General features: G+C 46.9%; 1 protein-coding gene across 2 annotated transcripts in view; it reads left to right on the top strand.

Annotated features, from left to right (window-relative positions):
- ENOX2 (ecto-NOX disulfide-thiol exchanger 2) overlaps window positions 1-19,603 on the top strand; it is a 31,881-nt gene that overhangs the window by 11,070 nt on the left and 1,208 nt on the right. Inside the window, exons 5-12 of one of the 2 annotated variants that reach the window (XM_010286407.1) lie at window positions 29-241; window positions 1,823-1,929; window positions 6,445-6,559; window positions 9,700-9,881; window positions 11,895-12,002; window positions 12,847-12,903; window positions 14,104-14,212; window positions 15,730-15,815. In XM_010286407.1, the coding sequence (XP_010284709.1) occupies window positions 29-241; window positions 1,823-1,929; window positions 6,445-6,559; window positions 9,700-9,881; window positions 11,895-12,002; window positions 12,847-12,903; window positions 14,104-14,212; window positions 15,730-15,815 (977 nt within the window). The remainder of the gene's footprint in view (window positions 1-28; window positions 242-1,822; window positions 1,930-6,444; window positions 6,560-9,699; window positions 9,882-11,894; window positions 12,003-12,846; window positions 12,904-14,103; window positions 14,213-15,729; window positions 15,816-19,603) is intronic. The other variant, XM_010286408.1, reaches the window with a different exon arrangement.

Genomic DNA, 19,603 nt, shown 5'->3' with positions numbered 1-19,603 from the left:
GGTATAAAGGTGTTCGTTCTTGCTACAGATGACACAAAGTTCTTGGAAGCCATACAGACCTTGCTGACCTGGATAGAGCGTGGAGAAGTGAACAGGAGGACTGCCAACAACTTCTACTCCATGATCCAGTCAGCCAACAGCCACGTTCGCAGACTAGTGAATGAGAAAGCAGCTCATGAGAAAGAGATGGAAGAAGCTAAAGAGAAATTCAAACTTGCTCTCTCAGGGATTCTGGTTCAGTGTGAGTAGTGTTTCCGCCCTGAATGTTGGTTGTCTGTTGTTGTAGAGAAGACGTTTAATTTCTAGAGTCTGGAGAGGCCACGCTAAAAGGGCTTCAGGAAAAGAAGTAGCAGTCACTTCTGTGCAGCTATAGTTAATTTATAAGCATAGATCATTAACTTGGCAAAAGTTTCTTGTGGTACTTTTTATTGGAGTAAGAGTCCACATCTGGGGGAGGAGAGAATGAATTCTTAATTTTTTTCCTCTTTTAATTATAGTCTATTAGTAGTTCTGTCATCTTTACAACTCCATTTCTGTGCACAGACAAGGTAAGTTCCTGGTAATCTGGTGCCTCAGCGAAGTGTACAGGATTTATTCGCCAAAGGTAGGATGCAGCAGAGTGTTCCCAGCACTCTGTTCTCACTCATAACTGAAAACCTGTTGCAGCATTTCAAACCTGGGTTTTTCAGATCCCAGTACTTTATTAAACCATGAAAACAAGGAAGAGGCATGGCCTATATTAGTTCCCAGATGTAATTTATAACAGTTCCTTAAACCATTCGTTGCCTCTTACACATTCTTTCTTTAGTAAGTCTGAATATTCTTTTTTACTTTATTTTGTTAAGAATACCTTCTCCGCAATTATACTAAGTCTCCTTGACCCCCTGGGCTAGGTTGTGAACATTCTTAACTTTTGTTTTTATATTCAGTAATTTTGTTACTTGTTTGAGACTTAATTTTTTTTTTTAATTGTTCACGATAAAAAATACGGGCACACGGTCCAGAGGGAAATGCAGTAAGTGCTGCAGAGTAAGTAGTAACAGACAGTAGCATGCAACTCGGCTCTATAACACACCCACTGATTACCTCAGCCACTCTTAGGTTAACCTAAGTAGGAGAGTGCTGATTTTATTTTGTAAGAATTATGCCTACTTCAACATCACAAGTGTAAAAAAACGAACCAAACAAACAAAACCAGGTAGAAGTGCTTTCCGCTGTTGGGTTAGCTCTCATTCAAGGAAGGGCACTTTATATTCCAAAAAACCTCTGCAGATTTTCTAGAGAAATAGAAGGAATAAATTTCAGGAACAAAAGAAATTGATGGCTGCTGCCAGAATCCATTTTCCGTAGTCCGCACGGCGGGATGCGGTTGTGCTCAGGCTGTGGCACTGTTCTTTAGGACTGCACCCACTAGGCAGAAGAACACCCAAAGTGCCAGCTTCCGCACTTGTACTTAACCGTCCCGTTTTAGAGAGCGAGTGCTACCTGGGTGTGCTTGTTACACTCACAGGCAGCGTTGCACAGCCTATTTGAACATTTTTCAGCGCAACCTGTGCCGCCTTTTTTTTCCAGTTGAGAGCAGATGCCATTGTCCCGGTTGATCGTTACTCTGTGAGCATTTGGCTCTGGCCTGGTGAAGTCCACACTTTTCTTTCCAGGGACAGAGACCTTTTCCTGAGCTTAGCTTCAGCACAGTACAGTGTTATAAGAAAAGGTTAGCCAAACCACCTGCCTGATTCCACTTTTTTACTCCTTTACTCCTCTTGTTCGCCCTCTCTGGATGATATTCTGGCCTGATTTGACTGCTGATTTGATACTACAGTCGAGCAGATAGTGGCCGTGTACCATTCTGCCTCCAAACAAAAGGCTTGGGACCATTTCACGAAAGCTCAGCGTAAGAACATCAGCGTGTGGTGCAAACAAGCAGAGGTTGGTAATTTTTTTATTGTGTTAGATCCTCCAGCACAGTCTCTCTTTTGTCAGGATATTGATGTTGAGTTTGCACAATGCTCGCATGGATAACACCACCTTAATTCACAGTGTACGATGGGAATTACTCAGTCGTCTCTTGTGTTACAGGTAATTAATTTTCTCTTGGTCTTTGCGTTACTAGCAGCAATACATTGAGGTCTGTATGCTGATTGAAGTTGTGCACAATAATAATTATTATTGATTTGTTTTGTGCCGATTTAATGTTAAAGCAAGAGGGATTTCTAGAGAGATGTTTAAAAAAAAAAAAACCAGAAAACCAACGAACAAACCCTAAGCATCATCAGAGATCTGTTTTGTCACATTTTTATTGACAGACTTGAGAGGTGGAAATAATTGCAGCTGGACAGTCTGGAAAACTTGAGTGAGGATGTTCTCATATTTCTGTATTTATGCTGTGCAGTGACATTGCTAGTGAAATACAGGATTTAAAGGTGGTGACAAGGGTGGGGTTGGTGGAAAAAGGCATGTCACTTAAACTGCTCTTCCTGCAGGAGGAAGAATAGTTCTCAGTCCCTTATCTGATCTTATCAAATCTTATTGGAGTCAGGCACAATGTCAGGAAAAATAAAGCTAAGGTAAAGAAAGGCTGTCTCTTGGGCAAGTGATGGCTTTGGGAGATGTTTGCCCTGGAGTCTGCAATGAAATACATGCTGCCTTCTGTCACCTGCGTAATAGGGATGTCACATTGCTTGGCTGCATCTGGCCGTGGAGCCCATCTTGATGTTTGGCCTGAGGAAGAGGGGAGGAGATAGCTGTTATCCTGGGAACATGGATAGGTCCCTCTGTATGGCATCCCTTCCCTCTGGCATAAAATCTTCTGTGGTTCTGTGTTTTTCTCAGATATCGAGTTCCTTTTCACAAACTTGGAAAACAAGTCTATCCCAGCAAAGCCAGAAGTTGTCTTTCACCTTTAAGATTATTTAACATCAAAAGTAACTCTGGGCAAAGTTGACAGGCTGGTGATCCGTGGTCACCACTAGGTTGCATGTATGCAGGCCACCTTCCCATATAGCTGCGACCTGAGAAAAATCTGTAGAGTTGGGTAATACCCAGTGGTTGGCCTCGATCCCCCACAACGTTGGAAGACTCAAAATGACTGTGTTTTCCTGGGAAGTTTCCAGCAGTGATCTCCTCATGAGACTGCACTTCTGGGATTTTCCTTCCAAGTCCCACTGAATCAAACCTTTTGTAGTACCTAAGGGAGGAGATAACATTTTATTTTATACCTGATAAGCCAGGTGGAGAGTCTGATTCAGACTGTACCTCTACTTTGAGCCCTAGTCCTCCTGTTCCTTCCTGCTTACTGAGATTGCTTACTATGACTGGGGTGGGAGTACTCTCTCCATTTGGAGCTGTCTTTTGTTCCAAGGTAAGTTATCCCTGTGGGAAGAGGCTGCGAGACCACTGGTGAGGCCTCTTCCAGGAGTACTTGCTGCTGGGCTCAGCCTGCTGGGCTCCCCCAGCTTTAGGGCCTTCCCTTAAAGGAAGGTGGACCCACAAGATGCATCTTCTTGGTACAGCTTTCGGCAGAGTTTAATCCTGTGGGTCACCGCATCGGAAGAAAGCCTGGCAGGCAGCTTGGGGAGTGTTGTTAGGCTAGTGTTGGGGAGTCGTTAGGCTAGGCCAGGGTTTTATCTTTATCAACGGTGACTTAAGGTGGTTTTCCCAGGCAGCGCTGGCAAGTCCTGTCGCTGCAGGCAGCTCATTAAGAAGCCAAGGACGCTCGAGACCTAGTGAACCACCGCGCCACGGTAGCCACCAGCCCACATGTTCCCTTGCTTAGGAAGTGCCTTGCTCAAGTACTTGGCTTCTCTGATGGTTTTTCCTCTCCCGTCCAGGGCTGCCCCTTGGGCGCAGTCAGGGCGCTGGTGACCCATGGCGTAGCCTGCTGTGCTCTGCGCAGCCTTCTCCAGCTTCGAGGCCTCTTTAGGCTTTCAGCTGTTGAGCAGAGTCAGTTAAAGATGATGGGAAGATTTTCCTCTGAGCTTCAACCCAGCTGCCATTTTATGGGTGGTCTCTAGGGCAGGCAGCAGTCGCTTTGGAAGGGTAGCCAGCGCTGCCCATCGTGTTTGGATCTGCCTTGTTCTTGCCCTTTCCCCGTTGCTGTCCCCAAGGTGTCCATTCATGCAAGCTGAAAGCATGGTTGTTTTCCCTGTTGTCTGATCTTGGTGGATGTGTGCTTGGTGCTGGCAAGCAGAATTTTTGAAAGTTTCAGGCCATTAGAGTAAAATCTACGAAGAGCTGGACACTATTTCATAAGCATATCCTATATCTTTTCTCCTGTGGCTGTGTCTGGGGTGTATAATCCAAGTGAAGTTGTGGTAAATCGACATCATGCAGGGCCACGGGGCCAGCTGTGCTAGCCTGCAGTAAGCGTTCCTGACATCTCCATCTTCTTGAATAGCTGACTGATGTTTTCCGAATGCTGCTTGTCCTGCTTTGCAGAGGGGATGGAGGGGCTGAGCTGGGTGTTTCCTCTGCCCAGTGTGCGCTGGTCGGAGCAGAGGATGGAGCAGGGGACCTTGTCTGGAGGAGCGGGTGGGGTTGTCCAGCTCTGCCTGGACAAGGTGAACGGAGGAGAACGGACACACGCAGGCAGGAGCTGGGGTGGCTGAGGGACCAGCGTAGGAAGTAGCATCTGATCCCCAAGGTGGACCAAGGCTGTGACAGAGAGCAGAGAGGATCCCAGCAGCTGGAGGGAGAGTCACTCTGGTGCAGGCTGGGCACCGGTGGTTGGCACGGGGGGAGAGGGGAGAGAAGCTTCAAAGTGCACCAGGACTGATACGGGTCAGGAGGTGGCTGAGCAGTCTCTGTCCTCTGTGTACTTGCAATTCCTGCTTCTAACTGGCACGGCCTGTCTCTCAGGTAGGTTTTGTTGTAGCTGCATGGAGGAGGCATGGAGCAGGGAGGAATGGAGTGGGCAGCACTATGGGTCATAGGTACGGTCATGCTGCGGCAGGGCAAGAGTGGTGCATGGCAGGTGCCATGCAGGGCGCTGCTCGGAAGGTGCGGGCTATGTTGGATGGCAGGAGGAAGCAATGCCAGGGAGATGTGTCAGCTAGCAGCCGGGCTGTGTGTGCCACGGGGGGACAGCACCGGTGGAGGAGCTGTCACGGGTGACTTATTAAGAGAAGTCATCATTATGGAGTTAACTAGAAGGGTTTTATTGATGGTTAAAGGATGATCAAATGATAATTAATCGATGATTGAATGATAATTAAATCACAGAATCATTAAGGTTGGAAAAGACCTCTAAGATCATCAAGTCCAACCATCAACCCAGCACCACCATGCCTGCTAAACAATGGCCTGAAGTGTCATGTCTACACGTTTTTTGAACATTTCCAGTGATGCTGACTCCAAATGGTGATTAAACAATAATTGAATGGTAATGAAACAGTGATTTGACAGTGGTGATACGGCAGTCAAATACTAACTACATTTCTTAACAAGCTGCCGCTGGATACATTTTATATATATATAAAAACGTTGCTAACGTATAATATACTTTTAGGTGCAATGTAGAATGTCGCTTACCTTGTTATAGATACCAGATGCCAGGTAAAGGGTCTCTCGGCCTTGAGGGGTAACCCTGAGAGGCGTTCCTGCTGGAGGCAGACCGCCGCCGTGCAGCCTGCTGCCGTGCAGGAGAGCTCAGTGGGCTCGGGGCGGGCTGCAGATATTTGTAGTGTCAAGCGATGGACTCGTAGTCAGACCCCTTGGGCGCACGTGTGCGCGCGCAGCGGCTGCAGCGGTTTTGGTTTGGCCTAGTCCCAGCTCAGGCCGGTACCGTTAGCTCCCGAGAAGGTACGCCCTGGCACGATTTCTCACGGTTTGCGCAGCAGGGCTGCCTTCCGTCAGGCGTACTTGTCGGTGGCGGCTGAACCAGAGTCCTGCTCGCTCGGTCAGAGTGGGGGCATCCGTCCCAGGCGCTGGGCAGGCGAGCGTGGGCAGGAGCCCAGCAGGCAAGAGGCAGGGCAGAATGGCATCAGGGAAGCCGTTCCGGGTGCGCGGGGCCGGGGAGAGCACTGACAGCAGTCGTGGCGACGGGGAGTTACTGATCTTAGGTGTGTGCTGCGAGCAAGAAGACTGGTAGTGACCCAGTGGTGGTTACGAGGTTGGGCAGCGCCGAATGTGGGAGAGGTGTGTGGATGTCAAGCAGGGCAGATGCGGGGAGGGGGTTCACCGAGAAACCACACTGTGGGAAAGGCTAGGTGCCAGCTCTGGGACAAAGAGGAGAAGGGAGACGGAAGAGTCAGGAATATCAGCAGCACTGACAGGTTGGCTCATGATAGGTACTGTCCTTGAGCTAATAGTCTGGGGTTTTTATCATTACCCCTTTCTTGTATCGTGGAGTTGCATTTGCAGACTTAGATTTCAGCATTTTTTTATCCAACCAATCTGTTCCTTGTAATCTGCGTTTAAAAAACCTCTCTACTTTCTGAACCTTAGGAAATCCGTAACATTCATAACGATGAACTAATGGGTATTCGAAGAGAGGAGGAAATGGAAATGTCTGATGAAGAAATAGAAGATCCATCAGAGATGAAAGAAACAGAAGAATCAGGTAAAATCACTTTTTACAGCTCATAAACAAAGCACTTGTCTCTTCAGTGGTTTCTTGCAGGAGCCCACTTCTGACTGTTTTGTACCTCAGCATTGTCACGGGCAGAGCAAAATCAACTGCAGTTATATGGAGTTGTTTTCCTCTCGGTGCCTGGTTCTGTAGCCAGGGTTTGTCACTCCTCCCTGCGACGGTGAGGGTAACCTAAAGCTGTGTTTGAACCGCAGTCCCTCGCGAGGTGTGCGGGGTTCATGGAGGTGTAAGCTCCCTGCCGTGTGTGCGGGTAACCGCACGGGCGCAGCGGTGCGCAGCTGAGGTCATCTGCACAGCCGCTCTCTGCAGAGCGCCCTGCTTTTGCAGCTGCACCGCCGTCCACCTGAGCTGTGCCGTTTCAGTGCAGCACCGATGTCTGCACAGCGCTGGAGACACGTTTACAAAGCATCAGATCCCCGTCCCAGGATCTCAGTGGTACTCTGGGCAGCTGCTGGGCCAGTGGCAGCGCTTGGGGAGGGAGCAGCAAGGGTGTGCGGTGGTAGACGTGGTTGTTGTCTTAGTGCGGGGCTGTGCGGTCAGCTGGGTGCTTCTGTATCGTGCAGCTTGAAATGCCCTTGGCTGGGACTAACGTGAGAACTGCACTGCCCAAAGAGTCCTTTGTCTGCAGGAAATAAAAGATGAATAGTCCAGAAATGCATTGAAGGACTTTCCTGAGTATTGAGGTTACAAAGTCAAATATTCACCTTAGGACATGGCATCATGAAGGTTGTATGGGAAATCTGATGTTCCAGTGTTGTGACAACAAGATAGCAAATCTCAATGCCAACTCATCGTACAAGGGGAGAAAGAAAAGTGGAGCCATACTGATTTTACTGGTTCACACAAGTACTCGTGTAGCCATATACTTACAAGCATTCAAACATGGCCCCAAGCAGCCTGTCCAGTAGTCAGGCAGCAGGACGTGTCTCCAGATGGTCTGTCCAGCATGCAGGCACCAGGATGTTTGTATGCTGTCGGTCTGTCTGCGATTCCTTCGGGTGTCATGGAAGGACAGGGGCCACTGGCTGTTGAGTCCTCCTAATGCCCTCTGGTCCTTTCTAGGTTGGTGAGCCTCTACTGGTTTGGGGTCTGCCTTGTTGTACCGGTTCTGCCTCTCCTTTCTGTCCCTCTCTGTGAATGCACACAGATTTATTCACTGTCCCCTCCTTATCTGGCTGTTGTATGGTTTCTGTCCTGTTCTCTCTCTCTCTTTTCCTGCTATCATTTCTTAAAAGGCTCGAATCCGTTCTCTAGGGCATCAGTGGACAGCCCTAGATGTGACGCTGGTAATGCACTGCTCAGGACCGTGCCGTCCTTCTGGGGTGACAGAGGCTGGCAAAGCTGTGTGCCACAGTTGGTGAACTCTTCCAGAGCTGCTTCCAACTGTTGTTTCTCAAGTCATTACTGCTGTTTTTTCTCACATGCTGCCAGTGGAGTTAGAAAAGTCTTTGGTCAAGGTTGCTTCCAGTTTATTCTCTTTGGATGATAATCTGGGATGAGCCTGCCATAACAACCTTTCTGTTCAAGCTGAAATAACATTTTAATGCCTCCAAAGCATTTTCCAGGTGCCCTCTTGCCTCCAACCCCTGACCCCATCTAAGCAAAATTTTTCTATGGTCTGTTTTACCGGACTCTAAATGCTCGGACTTGCTCATCATGTTTTGCTTAGATCATCTGAAGAGCAGTAGCCAGGTCCTTACATTTGTCCCAAGCAATGTAATTTGTCCCTAAGCTGTCGTCTGCCTCAGAAAACTATGAAAGGCCCATCTCTCCAAACGTTTCTGCTAAAAACATCTATTCTTTTCTTCCTTCTGAATTTCCTTTCCTGAAATAAGCGGGAGGACACCTGCCTTTTCAGACACCTCCACTTTCAGAAGGTGCCTTGCTGAGACACTTGCACTCTCTCAGAAACACTGCAACTTTTTCCTGCTGTTACTGTGCGTTTCACTGGCAAATAGGCACAAGTCTTGTTGACCGCATGAGTGTTTCAGTGATGTTCAGGTACCTTTCCCAGCGCCATGGGCTATGCCAGGGAGACTATAGCCTGTTGTCGGAAGGCTTTTCTTGCCAAGCAGTGGCCCTGCCTCCCCCTCGCTGCTCCTAACCTCGCCAGTGCACTGTACAGGCATGTTCGCACCTGTATCTCTTTCAGCTGTAGCAGAAGCTTTGAGAATCTCCTTGCCTGGCCCTGTTCTGTGTGGCCAGATGCCGAATGGGAGCAAAGACCAGACCTGACCACCAAGTGACCAGGCAAAATCTGTCAGTTCATTCATAGCGGCTCACCCTGGAAACTGCCTTTTTCTGTCCAGATCCATTTTTAGGGAGTTAATTCATTTCCACCTTGGTTTTCCGATACAATCTACTGAATATTGCCCGCTGTCGTTCGTTTTGAAATGTGTGGCTGCACAGAGTGGGGTCCAACACATTCACTGGCTGGGAGAATGAGTGGGGGCAGTTACATAAAACCCACCCCAAACCCACCCTCTTCCCATGCAGCATGTACTTCCGAGTACAGTGTGTGAGTCCCAGGCAAGCGTGCCTCCGCATGCTCTGCCCATGGCCCAAGTACCAGCGGTTAACAGGAAGGCTGTGGGACGTCAGGCTATGCCCCCCACATCATGGGTATGTTTTGAAACCTGCTGAAGCTCTCTTCGCAGCCATAATGTTAGATGATCCTATTCCTGACTTTATCAAGCCCTGTGTGGACACCAGGCTGATGCAGGTGTTTCATCCCATGGCTTGATGGAGACATTCTTCTGGCTGAAGGTTCCAGTGGAGCCTATCCCAGAGTCTTTCAGCTTTGCTGGCTAGGAAACCTGCTTCCTTGCCAGCATGGTTGCTTCACCCCAATATGTTCTTTTGTTGCCCTTTTTTTTTTTTCTCCTTCCAACTTAAATACTTCATTCACTACTGAGAGGTGCTCTTTCTCCAGAGGAGCTTGTTTTCTAAAGAGGTATCGCAAACAGTGGTTGGGAGAAATTAATTTTGGTACTTTTGATTTGTAACTGGGTGCTGGAAGCTACAGAGCCACTGTGCACTGGGGGAGAGCACCCAGGGACTTCTTGCTCCCAGTTCTTTGTCTTGTGATCCCTGTCTGCCTTGTTCTCCAGCACTGGTATCGCAGGTGGAAGCCCTAAAAGAAGAAAACGACAGCCTGCGCTGGCAGCTGGACGCCTACCGGAACGAGGTGGAACTGCTGAAGCAGGAGCAAGGCAAAGCAAGCAGGGATGAAGACACAACCAAGGAGCAGCAGATGAAGCTTCTCCAGCAGGCTCTGCAGGGGATGCAGAAGGTGGGCCCAGCCTTTTCTATAGCTATGGCCTTGCTGCAAAGGGGCTGTGATATGGAGCCGAAACACAAGCAAAAACATTTTGTTTTTCAATGGGATCAAAATTGGCGAGTGGGAGCAACTTTCTGTCATTTCCAGTGTTGCCAAAAAGCTCCCAGACAACCAAATATTCAAAGCAGCGATTGTGTATGAACTGATAAGTCACATGGAAACAATCCATAGTTTATGGATTCCTTGCGTGCTCTTTGTTTGACCACACTGTGACTTCTGAAGCACTGAGTCTGTGCTTACCCACTCTGTAACCCTGTGAGATCCTGGTTACCAGCATGAGCAAGAAAGCAGGAAAACCCAGGCTTGCTTTGACACCTTTTCTGAACTTTACTGGGCTTTCATTCTCACAGAAATGTGTAGGGCATGTCTTGTCCTTTGGGATTTCCCTGGGCTGAATCTCGAGTGGTTTGGTTCCTTGTAAACTTTAACAGTAGTCCTTGGGATATTAAGCCAGACTGACAGCCAAGCATATAGAGCATATAATAGTTCAGGTAAGCACTTTGTTAGAATAAGAACCTGCAGCCATGCTATGAAGGCCATGGTCGTTCTCCGGATGAACCTGACATATGAACTGACAGCACTGCTGTTTGTGACGTTGGAGCTGGCAGGAAAAGCCTTCTGTAGTCGCCGTCAGCCTTCAGTGTGGGAGGAAACGGCAGGAATTGGAGGACATAACAGATTTCCCTTTTTGCACGTGTCAGGCAGGTCAAGTTTCTCTTTACACCACTACCAGGATGAGTGGTGCTGGGAGAATACTCTGGAGGAACTGCCTTAATGAACAAAGATGCTGTTTGTTAATGAATAATGAATCTCTTTTATCTTTTTTTTTTTTCCTTCTAGTTGAGGGAGAAAAATATTAAAGTAAACTACTGATCAGGGATGTTTCAAGCATGGAAGAAAACATTCACTGAAAAATAGATAATACATTTACTGAAGAATATATATATATATTTATGTATCCTGAGTTGACTTAAGAAAGCTGCTAGGCTAGTGCCTTTGCCATATTAGCGTTTAACGGTCACTCCTGGTGACGTGATCTTGCTTATTGCTGGGGGACCCAGTGCTGTTAGCAGTTTGAGCAGTTTTCTTCTGGCTCTCATGGGAGATGAATCACAGTTTTCCTCTGCTGCCTGTGTGTTGGTTTGTTCAGATAGGTTTTTCCTACTCATCTGCTTTCCCTATGGACACATTCAAGAGCACAAATTTGCTCTGGAACCAGACTGTTATATCCACAACCACAGCTTTGGTTCTCCTTGGTAGACACCAAGTTGGGCTTGAGAATTTCTTTCTGCTCACCTCTGAGACGTGGGTTGTGATTCACTACCCAGCCTTTCTCCTGAGCTTTGCTAGTCAAGGTTGTGCACAGCTTGCTGCGGTGCTTGCTGCCAGCACCCTGCACTGCTGAGCTGGTGCCCAGGGTGGGGAGCAGTCGTCACATTTTTCTGCAATGTGGAATTGTGCAAATAGTGCAAACCTCCTTATCTAGTAGCTATTTCAGAGTATTTTCTTAAATCGCAAGACAACTCTGTATTAACGTGGGGCTAGAGGTCTAGGAAGACTTTAAGGTGACTTCCCCAGGTCGCTTGTTTCTGTGCTGCTCTTTCCCATGTGCTGGCTGTTTGTATGGCCATCGCGTGCGCTGGACTCGGGGAGAGGAAGAGTTAGCTTTAACATGGGTCAGGCCCACAGTCTAGTGCACAACGTGTGCTTTATTTCAGGGACAGCGAAGGTTTGTTGGTGATGGAATTACTTCCCCGTGTTTACAAAGTCAAGCTTTTTTTGTATGCTAATAGGCAAAGATGTTTCTAAGGTATATTGTAGAAAATATTTCTTCTTGTTGTATAATTAACCTATTAGTTCTTATCTGCCTGGTCTTCATGGAAAAGCCCTTATTCGTTTTATATCCTTTAAATAGTAGGAGGTGAAAGGCAGGTGAAGAACTGAGTTTTATCTTTTCTCTTGCAGCATCTTTTGAAAGTACAAGATGAATACAAAAAGAGAGAAGCCGAGTTAGAAAAAGTGAGAGAAGACAAACTAAAAATAGAAACATTATTAGAAAACCTGAAGGAGCAGGTACGTGCCATCCCAAGTGTTTCCTTATTCTCAGTAGTAAATGTGGTCCTTGGATTTCATGGTCCGTGAAGCGCAGTGAAGGACCTCTGTCCTTCGGTGCTCCTGTAGAAGATGCCTAGTCCTGACTTAGGAGCAGTTGTCTTTGGAAGGCTAGAAAAAATTACCTGCCAAATTGGAGAATGTGTATCAGTAATGAGCTTACTGATTGCTTCCTGTACCAGTGAGACAATCTACATAAGCAACTGTATAAATAAAAGATTAACTTTCATTTTATAGTATACAGTGGTATTGCAGTTGAAATGTGGTTTTCTGCAACCTCAGCTTTAAAAGATAGGAAAAAGGGCTCTCAGTAATCAAACATTGATTTTTAGATTTGCATTTTAGGGATGTGTTTTGATCTGACCTCCATAAAACACTGTTGAATTGAAAGCTTTTGTCAGTGTTATAATATGCTTGCTGGATTTATTCTAAACATGAATACATACTGTTTCTTCTCAGGTGTGATCCACGCTGCCTTTTGATTGTGGACCCATGCATGAATCTAAATGTGCTTGGTCCTCTCCTCTATAGCGCAGACACAATTATACAGCATAGACAGGAAACATTACACAGCACTTCTCACTGAGGACCAGAGAGCCAAATGCTAAGTCTTGTCTCAGATTTTCAATCTTCAGCCCCACCTCTTTGTGCCATGAGCTCGGGAAGATAATAAATGTCTTTCTAGTAACTACAAATGGCTTTGTATCCCAGTAATCTTCAGTGCAGGAGTTTCAGTGCCTGAAATCAAAGAACAGAAATAACAGACTGTCATCAGTAATCTTTCCTTTTCTTTACCTATGTATAGCAAAGCATAGCAGATGAAGAGGACAAGGAGAGAGATGCAATTGATTGTCAAGGGAATGTAAGTCTAAGTTTCTTTTCTGCTACTTCAGTCAGAGTATCTTACTGAGGGAAGTAATGACACCTCTTTGTAAAATGAGCAATTTTTTAAAGTTTGGTTGGTTTGTACCGCGCTTACACACTTCTCTACAGACCGTCTTCATGTACAAATTAAAATCATCAAGTTATCCATTGCTAGCAGCTTCTGGATGGAAGAACAGCAGGTATTTGCAACACTGTGGTGCAGAAATGCATTTTGGTGTGCAAGGTAATTTCTTGCACTGTTATTTCAACTAGCCTTCAAAAATACCTGTTGGATCTTGGAGGGAAAGCAGTCCGTGTGTTTCCAGTGTAACACTACCGGCTGAACTGCAGTCTCTGTGTCAGCCTGAAGCTAGCTCCATTTCCACAGTGCAGACTTTTACTTTCTCCTGTAGAAGCAAATTATAGCCTGCTTAGGCCAGGACTGCACAGTTTCAGTCCTGTGTAGCTGAGAATTGCACTGGTGTAAGAACCTAAGCAAACCGCAGGGACCGTTTAATTTTATCTTTGGCCCAAGTCCAGTCCATTTTGCTGATGACTGGAGGCAATTTCCAATTATAGCTTTAGCGCTCAGACCACTGGAATTCCCCATAAAACTTAGGAATAAAAGTCCTGCTTCTAGTGCACCCACAAAGTCTTTGCATCACTGGCAGTCTTAAGTTTATTTTGGGGACGGTAAGTTATGCAAAATTCTGTTTTAATTCAGTACCACAAACTCAAGTCAAGGACAGTCTGATCCTAAACCCTTTGCAGCCATTGGACACTTGGTTAATCATATTGCCTCAGTTTAGGCATCTGAAAAATAAACATCTGCCTCTGCCTTAGTCATTGCAAGGCTTTCTTTCTAGTCTGTTTTTGCTTTTATTATTTAAAATAAGGCCCTTCTACAGCAGTCATCATACCAGTGAACAGGGCTGATAAAGTGTGTGTTGTGGCGTCTTACTTAACTTAACGGGCTTTTAATCTAACTTGATAATTCAGACACAGCAGCATGAACATAGCTGTGCTTTGCTGGAAGCGTTTTGCAAAACAAACAGTAGATGCAGCAATGTGATGAATGCAGTGACTCACAGAAACAGGAAAACATAAATACAGGCTCCGTCGAGTCTGAGCGAGCTGCTGCTGTACGAGTGCCTGCTGTGCTGCTGGAGCGTGAACGGGCGCTGTGGTTTTCTTGCAGGAGAGCAGCACATCCAGAGTTTGTGCGTGCAGCCAGGAGAAGGAATGTCCCGTTGAGAAGACATCGAACAATAGTCCTGTGAAATCTGAACGAGAAGTTCTGTTAGTTGGTAAGTTCTTGTGGGCTTGGTGACGATGCTGGAGACCTGAACTGAGTGGGACTTACTTCAGGGTGGCCTTGCAACTCCCTCCGGCCAGCTCTTGTTCCTTTGGTGATGCCAATGGAGGTGGGGGTCCTGGAACCACGGAAAGCCTCGCGCTTTGGTGGGGTCAGGGTTTTACCTTGTGCACTGCTTGTGTGAAGATCTTGTGCGGTGCACCTTTCGATCAAAACCACACACGTGTAAAGGGGCCTTGTGGGTAGTGACGGTCCAGGTCAGCACATACTGGAGTGCAAGTTGCTCTTCTGGGAGGCATCACTGAAGGTAGGAAGGTTCAGAGGAGGGTCTGTCTTAATTTGTTAGAGCCTAATCAACCTTCCAGGATCTTAAGCAGTGTCACGAGCTCTAAGACTTTAATCAGCTTGAGCATTGCAGCACCTAACGGTGTGAATGCAATTGTGGGCCCACACAGCACACCATTAGGTCAGGCGTGGTGTGCCATGGACCCTGAGCAGATAAGCTCTTCTAGCTTTAGAAGCTGTATCCAGAGAGGAAGGAAGAGTGGAGAAAGGTGGCAGGAGGAGAAGGCTGGGCTCAATGGGACGAGAAACATTGCCAGCATTTTCAAGTGATGCTCGCAAAGGGATTGGTGACCTCTGATTTACAGCGCAGGTGTATCTGCTGCCCTTTCTGTTTCCTTTCCCCTTGCCTATTCCTAGTAATATTGAAAATAACCTGACATGGTATGCTGTGACTTTTCAGCCCAAAGCACTGGGTAGTTGGGGATTTTCTGGAGCATTGAAAAGGAGGAACAGAAGTCCTTGTCTTGATGGAACAAGGCATTTTCTTTAGTTCATTGTCACTCCTTAGCCATCCCTTTACATCTGATTTGAGAATAACAATAAATCACTTATTGTTATCCAGATGGATCTGTTTGTGCCAGATCATGGGCTGGTTCTGCATTGAGAGGGAAGGGACTTTGGGGAAAACCAAAGGCACAGCCTTTTTCTGCAGGTGGTGGTCAGAAACACAAGTCAGTCTTTTTGATATACAGTCCTGGCCATGAGCTGGAAAGGAGTCTCTTCATGAGAGGGTGCAAACCTGGATTGCTCTATTTAACAGAGTGCTGCAAAGCTGTTGGGATGGAGGACACATGCCACTGCTGCTGTCTTCATTTGCCTTCTGTCTTTTCCTGCTCATTGTCCTTTGCTGGTACAGCCGGAGGAGAGCTCTGCTTTCCCTCTACTTGGGCCTTGCATCCCCACATGTATGATAATCTCAGCGTGGTTCATCACTGGGCACAGTACTCGGCCGGGAGTGAGCGTGATGAGGGCTGTTTTAAGTCCTAACCAGCTGCATTGGCTGGCTGTTGTTTCCTTTGCAGTCTATGGGCCAAACCTCGCTGTACGTAAAACCAAAAATGCCCGATGAGATCCCTCTGTGCTGTGCCAGTAGTAAGAGAGCGCTGGTGTTCTCAGTTGACTCTTGTCTCATGAAAATGATGTTTGTGATGTTCCTTTCCGCAGGAATAATTTCAACATTTCTTCACGTGCACCCGTTTGGAGCAAGCATAGAGTACATCTGTTCCTACCTGCAGCGTCTGGACAGCAAAGTAGGTGTACCAGCACGTCCAGTGCCCTGAGCCAGCCTGGGCTGTGTGTTTGTGCCCCGAGCGTGTTCAGTCTGTGTGGCTGATTAAGAGCTTCACTCCTTCTCTGGGAACGGTGCGGGGCTCGGACAGTAAGAGCTGGTGTGTATGAACTGGAATAATTTACTGGCAGAGGACAGGGGAAGGGGCAAACTTTCTTAGCATCGCAGAAGGGTTTGGGTTGGGAGGGACCTTTAAAGATCATCTCTTGCCCACCCCCCTGCCATGGGCGGGTGCAGCTCTCCCCAGATCAGGGTGCTCAAAGCTACCCAGCTTCTGGGCTAGTCCTTACACAGCTTAGTGTTAACCGAAATGCAGAGTTGAAGGTGATGTTCTCACTGCAGGTGTTCGTGTGTAATCCTGCTCGTATTTCAAGAAGGCCCTTTGCTGGTAGCTGTATTTTGCAGCAGTGAACTCCATCTTTAAAATCTCCATCTAAACTGTATTTTTGTTTATTCTGTTTAAATTAGCTGCCTTTGTTTCCCTTATCCTTATGACCTCTAAAGAAAAGAGCAAACAAACTGCCTCTTGCATGCTGTTTATTATCTAGTAACATCTGCCATGCCACTGTTTGTATATATTCTTTCTAAACTGAACAGTCATATTGGTTTTTTGTCTCTGAGCAAAGTTTTTCCATGTCTCTAATCTTGTAGCCCTTCACTGAGCCTTTTCTGTCTCTGTTTTGGTACTGTCAATGAAGTCATTTTTAGGAGGGTGCTGCTCAAGGCCCTTTAACTACAAAAGCATAAGCACTGAATGACAGCCCCTGGGTGCAGGGCTCGAGAAGGGCAATAACCAGAGCAGCGCTCACGTGTTTTCCATGGCACAAGAAGCAGCTGCTCTTTCCTGCGGTATTTCTGCGTATCGCTGGCTTCGGAGTAAACGGGGAGGGACTTCAAAGGCTTCTGAAAGTTCAAGGAAATTACATCTTGCTCCTCTATTCTACTGTTCTTCGGTTGTCTTCCTTAAAGTGCCCCAGGAACAGGAGACTTACCAGCATGGGAATCCTCTCTTGTGATTGGAACTTTTTCAGCTGCTTTTGTTTATAACTTACTGTTTAATTTTCCCTGTTCTAAGAAAGCACGGCTCTAGCCTGTGTTTTCCAGGCTCACTCCAGCCCTTTAAAGACATATCTAATAATTTATCTTCTCATTCTAGTTCTGAATTTGTCTGAGGCGAACAGTTACCTTTTTATTTTGCTTTGGAGCTCCTAAAGAAATGCCATCATATCATTCGTCTGACTTCTGGCACTACTTCTTTGGGCTCTACAGTGTAGGAAGGGGCTACTGGAAGTTCCTACAACAAGCTTAGCAGAAAAGCCCTGCGAAAAGTGCATCCTTTAACCTCTGCGATGGCATCAGTCTTTTTTTTTATTGTTCGCTGGCACTCGGGCAAACACAATCAGCCTGCTGACTTGCACAGGTCTTGTGCCTGGTCTCTTGAGAGGAGACCTTCCCACTTGCTCTTCAGGTTACATCTTCTGTCTCCCTCGTGATTATTGCAGGAGCTAGGTGTTATTGGGGGTGTTACCTCTAACGTCTAGCAGATCTTTGGGCTTGTGGTGGGGTAGGAGCAGGGGGGAGCACTTGAGAGCAGAACCTGGTTTCTGGAGGCTGCCAGCAGGAAAGGAAGAGGAATATCTTTCCCCTGTTCCCGCCCATCAGTCTCACCGAGAAGGCCAGCAGGTCAGCAGCCAGTGCAGACATTAAGATCGAGGGTGGCTTGAAGCCATGAAACAGTCCTTGCAGAAACTCTCTGTAGCACGGTGAGCATCGCAGGTGCTGGGCCGCGTAGATGGTGCTCCTCCTGAGGTGTCTGCTCTGTTTCATGTCTTAGGTTGGACCTCTGCCTCACCAAACCCATTGCCAGCCTGAGCTCGCGCTGTTTCTGTCTCTCTCACAACTCAGACTGTTGTTTTGTGATCAGGCAGAAACAGCATGATGACAAAAGCGCATCCACCGAATGCAAATCTGTCTTGCAGAGCAGGTGCTTTTGATCTTTATCACATGTTGGGCATGTTTTGAAAACTGTGGACCTGCAATAAATGCCAAAGGGCTTTCAGAGGAATGCACTTGCATGCTCAGGAAGGCTTAAAAGCAAACATACATTCTGTGTACATTGTCTTCCTAGTGGTAAGCGGTACCCTGCACTCTTGGAAGTGAAAAACCTTTTCTCCCTGAGTGCTGGCTGAAAACTGTAATTCATGCTGGCATACGCAGAACATAAGTGAATTAAGAGAACAATGTTAACACCTCCTTGAGAAGGTCAGAGTTGAACGTGAGTTTGGCAGGATGGTAGGAGGAAATGACTCAAGATTATCTCCTGGAAAATCCAGTTATGCATTGTAGTAGAGACCATGAAGTGGGATCGGGCTTGACATTACAGAACAGTCGAAGTGAATCCACTGTGGCAGGGGTGAAAATTGAAACATCAGCAGGAGGAAGCACCACAGAGGTGCACGGTCGATATGCACCCAGCTTGAAAGCACAGCCCCTGGAAACTCACGGGGCTGCAGCTACAGAGCTACAAACTCTGCATAAAGGGAGTTAAAAATAGAGACAGTGACTATGGTAGATCAACAGAATGTGTACAAAGGATGTCCCCTTGCACGGCACTGTTGGAAAATAGCCATGTTTTTATCCAAAAATACATCCTAGTGCTCTGCCTAACCCGCAGGTGGATGAGGTTATTGTGCAGAGATAGCTCTGAATGTGTGTCAGAGCAGTCCCAGATACACAGCAGAAGCAATCTTGAATTCTTGTGAATATAACAAATACGGCTTTACATTTTCTGCTGCCATAAGAAAACCATTGCAGGCAATTGAATACAAGGTGGACGCAGCCTTTGCACTCTTTATATGTCCTGAAACTGTTAACGTGCAAGTTTTCTCACTCGCTGAACTTTAATTGTATCTAGTAAATGCCTGAGCAGTCAGATTTACGGGCCTGCCCGCCTGTGTGTGATTAACTTTTGATGCACATTGTATAGCTGGTGTGTGACGGGGTAAAGATGCTAGCAGGTATGTGCACTGCTTCAGCTCCCCAAAAACACCACGGAGGCTTCGGTTTCAGCTCTTACAGGGCACAGTGTTGAGAAAACACGTAACTTTGCCAGTGGTTTTAGAAGTAAGATTCAGCTGTATGAGAAAACCACGTAACACGTTATGCTTCCTACCACTCGCCGTGTTAAAAAAGCTTAAAAAGCTACCACGGAGAGTGCTCCCTGAGGACAGGTGCCAGCAGGGTGACATCCCTGGGGCCGCGCCAGCGCTCTGGTCTGGTCAGGGGCTGGAAGAGGGTGACTCATTCCCCACCGTGGGTGACTCTGAAACAGGACCCTGGCTTGGCGAGCAGGTCTGCCCGCCTTAATATGTTTAGATTTCTTTTCTGCAGCGGTGTAACCTCCAGATCTTGTCTCTTAGCTCTGTTTGAGCGACTCCGGTGCTGTTAGGAATGTGGTAGCTGCACTGTAGATGAATGCTTGTGACTCTTCAGGGTGTGAATATAAATTCCCTGTGCCTCTGACTTCGGTACCCAGTAACCGAGAGCTTTATTCCTGCAGCAGGAGTAAAAGTACTCACTGTTCAGTTACTTAAATGCTTGGGAGTTTTTAGTCCGTTATCTTGCATTTCACAGTGGAAAAAGTTAGGACAGTCCTTGTTCCCTTATTTCTAGCGTTCATTATATCTGCAGCCATCTCACCCTGGAGTAGCACAACTCCATGCTGTCCTAAGATTACCACCACGAGTATTT

This window comes from Phaethon lepturus, unplaced genomic scaffold (genome assembly GCF_000687285.1).
Source record: "Phaethon lepturus isolate BGI_N335 unplaced genomic scaffold, ASM68728v1 scaffold17594, whole genome shotgun sequence".
Taxonomy (NCBI): domain Eukaryota; kingdom Metazoa; phylum Chordata; class Aves; order Phaethontiformes; family Phaethontidae; genus Phaethon; species Phaethon lepturus.
Note: the sequence above shows the minus strand (reverse complement) of the source record. Positions and strands in the feature narration are given on the sequence as shown.